Source organism: Cetorhinus maximus, chromosome 27 (genome assembly GCF_964194155.1).
Source record: "Cetorhinus maximus chromosome 27, sCetMax3.hap1.1, whole genome shotgun sequence".
Taxonomy (NCBI): Eukaryota; Metazoa; Chordata; class Chondrichthyes; order Lamniformes; family Cetorhinidae; genus Cetorhinus; species Cetorhinus maximus.
The window spans coordinates 7,453,430-7,459,832 of NC_135905.1; the positions used below are offsets into that span (position 1 = coordinate 7,453,430).

The following is a 6,403-nucleotide window of genomic DNA, read 5'->3' on the forward strand; positions in this document are numbered from 1 at the left end:
CAGTGGTAATGTCACTGGGCTGGTAATCCAGAAGCCCAGGCTAATGCTCTGGGGACATGGGTTCAAATCCCACCGTAGCGGCTGGTGGAATTTAAATTCAATTAATAAATCTGGAATTTCAAGTTAGTTGTATGGTCACCATTACTGAGACCATCATCGATTGTCGTAAAAACCTATCAGGTTCGCTAATGTCCTTTAGGGAAGGAAACCTGCTGTCCTTACCTGGTCTGGCCTACATGTGATTCTAGACCCACAGCAATGTGATTGACCCATAACGGCTCTCTGAAACGGCCTAGCAAGCCACTCAGCTCAAGGGCAAATAGGGATGGGCAACAAATGCTGACCTTGGCAGCGACGCCCACATCCCATGAAAGAATAAATAAGCACGCAATCAGGAACGTACGGCGCAGGAGTCAAGCAGCAGTCCCTTTTAAGGTGGCACAGCAATTTTAAAAGGGACAAGCACAGGTAGAAGCCTAGATGGCCACTCAAGCATTCTCTTCCAAAGAAGTAGAGGTGAGCGCCATATGCAAGAGATGTAGGAAAACCAGAAATAGTCACAATGACTGCAGCATAACTCTTGCACATTACATAATAAATGCAGCCAAAGGAAGATACAGAAGTTATGCTTCTATTATTACGGTGAACTGCTATGGTTGTACTTACCCCAGCATCCGCACCAAGGGACCAAGTTCCACTGGCTTTGTGGATTTCTTCCAAAGTCCATGGTCGCTCCCAGACAGGCTCAGCCTCACAGCCGTTCTGTGCAAGAGTGTCGTTAACTGTCGCTGAGGGCCCATTCATCTATCACAGGAGAACAAGTCGTTAGCATACCACGCACACAGGAACTGACGGTTTGAAGGCAATGACAACACAACACAGCAGTTTTGGGACCCAAAAGGAAACATGTGACAGGGTGAGAGTACATAGAGCAATTAAGATTCACAACGCTGCCCTTTGTCTGTTATGAATTAGGCTGGTCCCGCTACTTGCTTTAACTGCACAGAGGAATCTACTCCTGGTTATGTGCTAATGAGACCATGCGAAAGGACATTTTTGCAATGTAATTTTATAATGGCTGTCTGCTGCATTTAAAAATGTTGTCCAATAGAAATCATTGACCATCTGCTGACTGACTACAGTGACACGGGTTTTGGTATATGGTATGAAGATGACCTTCTAGCATGGTCTTAGTTAAGCTTGTCCGTGGATTCCTCCAAGAACCTAAAGCAGGCAGTTGCACCAATCTAATAATTAAAAGGCAAGAAGGGGCCTTGTGAATATGAGAGAGAGAGAGAATTGGCATTGTTAACCCAAAACATGAGGGGTTCGACCTGCAATGCCATCGTTCCTTCTAATTGAGCGTTGAGAGATGAATCAGCTGAGCACACTTTGGATATTTGTGAATTAAAGTCAATTACTATCAACTTGCATTTACAGGACGCCTTTAACGGGGTAAGATTCCGAATATGCTTCACATGGGGTATTATCAGACAAAAATTGATGCTGTCACGCAGGGAGATATTGAAACAGGAGACCGAAAGCTTGATCAAAGAGGTCAGTTTTAAGGAGAAAAGAGACAGAGAGATGGACACAAGAATATAACAAACAGGAGGCGTAGACCACACGGTCCATTGAGCCTACTGCAATGTGATCTTGAGCTTTAACTCCAATTTCCCACCTGTTCCCTATATCGCTCAACTCCCGGAGACACCAAAAATATGTCTGTCCCAGCCTTTAAATGTATCCAGACAATTCTTTGGCAGAGAATTCCAAAGATTCGCAACCCTTTGTGGAGTAATTTCTCGACATCTCAGTCCGAAATGACCGGCCCCTTATCCTGAGACCGTGCTCCCGTGTTTTAGATTCTCTGACCAGCGGAGACAATCTCTCAGCATTCACCCCCTATCAAGCCCCCTCCGAAACAAAAACAAAAATAGCTGGAAAAACTCAGCAGGTCTGACAGCATCTGCGGAGGGGGATACAGTTAACGTTTCAAGTCCGTGTGACTCTTCATCAGAACAGGGGTATTACTCCGAAGTTTGAAGGTTTCAATGAGATTGCCTTATTCTTCTAAATTACAGATAATATAAGCCCAATTTACTCAGCGTCTAATCACAGGACAATCCCCTCATCCCAGGGGCCAATTTAGTGAACCTTCACCATACCGCCTCCAGTGCAAGTATATCCTTTCTTAAAGGTGGAGACAAAATTCCTGATGTGGTCTCACCAAAACCCTATATAACAGTAGCAAGATGTCATTATTCCTGTACTCCAATCCCCCTGCAATAAAGGCCAACATGCCATTTGTCTTCCTAACTGCTTGCTGCACAGAGGTTTACAAAGGAAAGGAGAGTGCCGAGGGCCTAGGCAGCTGAAGGTTGTTATAAAGGAATCAAAGCGTACAAAATGCCAGAATTGGAGGAGTGCAGAGATCTGAGAGCTGTAGGAGATTACAGAGAAAGGCTGGGGTAAGCCATGGAGGGATTGAAAAAACAAGGATGAGAATTTTTTAAAATCGAGGTGTTGCTAAGAAGGGAACCAAAGTCAGTGAGCACAGAGCGATGAGTGAACAGAACGCGGCGCGAGTCGGGATATGGACAACAGAGTTTTGGATGCTAAGTTTCCAGAGTTTGGACGAGAGGGAAAGCTGCAATAATCAATCTGAAGGCAGCAAAAGCACGGATAAAGGTGTCAGCCCACGTTTGTCCACTGTTTCCAAAACTAGTGACATTGACCATTTGTCACATTCAAGCTCCTATCCATTTTTAATCATGGTTCGTGCAACCCTCTCCCTCCATTAATTTCAACCCTTTTCTGCATCCATACGGCCTGACTGGCCATGGACAGTGTCCACTTACTATCCCACAACCAGCCACTGAGGTTCGTCAACCACTTTATGGGTCTTTCCACTCAGTGCGGCCACAGCAGTGTATGTCAGGGTAGTGGATGCATTCAGTACTGAACAGTAAAGGTGCAAAACCCTACCATCCTGGTAACTGGTACTTAAAAAGTCTCTATCACCGAAATCCCAAACCACGTAACCATATACTTCAATCAATCCCCCATGAAAAATATACATACAACCTTGTGCTTCTCGAGTCAGGAGTCAATAGCAGTGGGAAATGAAACACCGCCCTATTTTTGTTTTTATTTATTCGTTCATGGGATGTGTGTCGCTGACTAGGTCAGCATTTATTGCCCATCGATAAGGTGGTGGTGAGCTATCTTCTTGAACCGCTGCAGTCCATGTGTTGTAGGGTACACCCACAGTGCTGTTAGGGAAGGAGTTCCAGAATTTTGACCCAGCGGCAGTGAAGGACACCCAGTGTCAGCATCAAGAACTCCAGAGTCAGATACAGAAATGGTTAAATGCAGAACGAAGCTCCCTACACTGTCTCGGGAGGGCACTCTGGTCACATCAGTGTCACGTTTTTCTTTTTCCCCCACACCAAACATGTTTACTGCTGGAACAAATTTGGGAGTAGTTTTGGGCTTTTTATGCTGTACGAGTTCTTGCAACCAGAGGGCACAGCCTGCGCTTAAACGTGTAAATTCAAAATTGGGTCCAGGTTTCAGAGGCTAGCCCACGCCAGCATCGCACAAATAAATTCAAAGTCTTACCATGGAAGTCTAACGGCTGCCCATCTTCGCTCCAGGTTATGTGGTGAAACATTAACCCAATGGGGTTGCGGATCAAAAGTTTCACCAAAGCTATTGTCAGTCTGATGGACAGATTTTGAAAAAAGATGTTTTATTCCAGTAGGCGCTGGCACTTGGGAGTCATCAGTACAGAAACATAATCACCACAACAATACCAGCCTGCAGCCACCAACATCAACCACACCCCCACCCCCCATGACAGAGCAGCTCAATCCTTTAGCATCTGAGCCGCACAGGAAGGGAACTCATTTTTCAGTCAAGTTTTCACACTTGCTAGTATGACCGTTTTAAGTTACTGGATCTGGGGGTCAGGGATGGGGAGGGGGTGTTAATGCTGTGAACTCACAGCCAAACTCTCAATGGAAACTCAGGGGCTGCGGGACGGGGAAAACACCCCACCCCTCCAAAAATATCAGCACAATGAGGGGGGTGGGGGGGGTATATCAGCCCCTTCACGGGGTGGGGGGGGTATATCAGCCCCTTCACGGGGTGGGGGGGGTATATCAGCCCCTTCACGGGGTGGGGGGGGTATATCAGCCCCTTCACGGGGTGGGGGGGGTATATCAGCCCCTTCACGGGGTGGGGGGGGTATATCAGCCCCTTCACGGGGTGGGGGGGGTATATCAGCCCCTTCACGGGGTGGGGGGGGGTATATCAGCCCCTTCACGGGGTGGGGGGGGTATATCAGCCCCTTCACGGGGTGGGGGGGGTATATCAGCCCCTTCACGGGGTGGGGGGGGTATATCAGCCCCTTCACGGGGTGGGGGGGGTATATCAGCCCCTTCACGGGGTGGGGTGGGTATATCAGCCCCTTCACGGGGTGGGGGGGGTATATCAGCCCCTTCACGGGGTGGGGGGGGTATATCAGCCCCTTCACGGGGTGGGGGGGTATATCAGCCCCTTCACGGGGTGGGGGGTATATCAGCCCCTTCACGGGGTGGGGGGGGTATATCAGCCCCTTCACGGGGTGGGGGGGGTATATCAGCCCCTTCACGGGGTGGGGGGGGTATATCAGCCCCTTCACGGGGTGGGGGGGGTATATCAGCCCCTTCACGGGGTGGGGGGGGTATATCAGCCCCTTCACGGGGTGGGGGGGGTATATCAGCCCCTTCACGGGGTGGGGGGGTATATCAGCCCCTTCACGGGGTGGGGGGGGTATCAGCCCCTTTAAGGGGTGGGGGGGGTATCAGCCCCTTTAAGGGGTGGGGGGGGGTCTCAGCCCCTTCCCGGGGGGGGGGGGGGGGGGGTATCAGCCCCTTTAAGGGGTGGGGGGGGTATCAGCCCCTTTAAGGGGTGGGGGGGGTATCAGCCCCTAAGGGGTGGGGGGGGTATCAGCCCCTTTAAGGGGTGGGGGGGGTATCAGCCCCTTTAAGGGGTGGGGGGGGTATCAGCCCCTTTAAGGGGTGGGGGGGTATCAGCCCCTTTAAGGGGTGGGGGGGTATCAGCCCCTTTAAGGGGTGGGGGGGGGTATCAGCCCCTTTAAGGGGTGGGGGGGGGTATCAGCCCCTTTAAGGGGTGGGGGGGGGTATCAGCCCCTTCCCGGGGGGGGGTATCAGCCCCTTCCCGGGGGGGGGGTATCAGCCCCTTCCCGGGGGGGGGGGTATCAGCCCCTTCCCGGGGGGGGGGGGTATCAGCCCCTTCCCGGGGGGGGGGGGTATCAGCCCCTTCCCGGGGGGGGGGGGTATCAGCCCCTTCCCGGGGGGGGGGGGGTATCAGCCCCTTCCCGGGGGGGGTATCAGCCCCTTCCCGGGGGGGGGGGTATCAGCCCCTTCCCGGGGGGGGGGTATCAGCCCCTTCCCGGGGGGGGGGTATCAGCCCCTTCCCACATCCTCCTCCTCCTCCCTGAGGGTCCACATCCCGGGATCCCCCCCCGCCTCTCTCCCTCTCTCTCTCTAGGCAAAGCCCCTGGGCCTCAGGATCCGCGGGTTGCCCGTTTCCTGGGCCCTCGACGCTCAGCCCATGGGGTGAGCTGGGCCCGCGGGTCCCAAACAGCCTCCAGCCCGGCTTCCAGCAGAGCCCGGGCCCCCCGCTCCCCATCCCCGGCCTCAGCCCCCTCACCCTCTCCCTCTCCCTCTCCTCCGGCTCCTGTCAATCTCTCTCCCGGGCTCCGGCTCGCGCAGCCTCACCTGACTCCCACATGACCCGAAAGCACGTGATCGCCGCGAGGGGGCGCAACCGGCACGTCAGCCCCGCCCCCTCCGCAATTGCAGCCAATCAGCGAGCGCTTAATGCAGCAATGCAGCCAATCAGTACGCGATGCAGAAATTCAGCCAATCAGCGTGCGATGTAGCAATGCAGCCAATCAGCGTGCGATGTAGCAATGCAGCCAATCAGCGTGCGATGTAGCAATGCAGCAGCCAATCAGTGAGAGCGCAATGCAGCAATGCAACCAACAGCAACAACTTGTATTTGGTGGAGAGCCAGCACGGACGGAATGGGCCAAATGGCCTTCTCCTGTACTGTAATCTTCCTCTATCAGGACAGGTAACCCAAAAAAACTTGCTCACAGATCTTAAGGAGCGACTTAAAGGAGGAGTTTTAGCATCCAGGCAGCTGAAGTCACGACCACCAGCTGTGCAGCAATTAAAACCAGGGATGGTCAGGAGGCCAGAATTAGATGTGCACACACATAGACTCACGACAGCACAAGAGGAGGCCATTCAGCCCATCTGTCGCACTCCCTTGCCCTTTCCTGCACAGCCTGCAAATTTCTTACTTTCAGCTGCTTATTGATTTCCTT

At 52.5% G+C, this 6,403-nt stretch overlaps 1 protein-coding gene across 10 annotated transcripts in view; it reads right to left on the bottom strand.

Annotated features, from left to right (window-relative positions):
* Positions 1–5,792, bottom strand: part of washc2c (WASH complex subunit 2C) — a 67,574-nt gene extending 61,782 nt beyond the window's left edge. For 9 of the 10 annotated variants that reach the window (XM_078530627.1, XM_078530620.1, XM_078530623.1 and 6 more), the window contains exons 1-2: positions 3,625–3,783; positions 667–804 (exon numbers count right to left, since the gene is read on the bottom strand). In XM_078530627.1, coding sequence (XP_078386753.1) covers positions 667–804; positions 3,625–3,627 — 141 coding nt within the window. In that variant the 5' untranslated portion in view covers positions 3,628–3,783. Of the gene's footprint in view, positions 1–666; positions 805–3,624; positions 3,784–5,721 lie in introns of those variants that run through there. The other variant, XM_078530617.1, reaches the window with a different exon arrangement.
* Between the last annotated feature and the right edge of the window lie 611 nt (positions 5,793–6,403).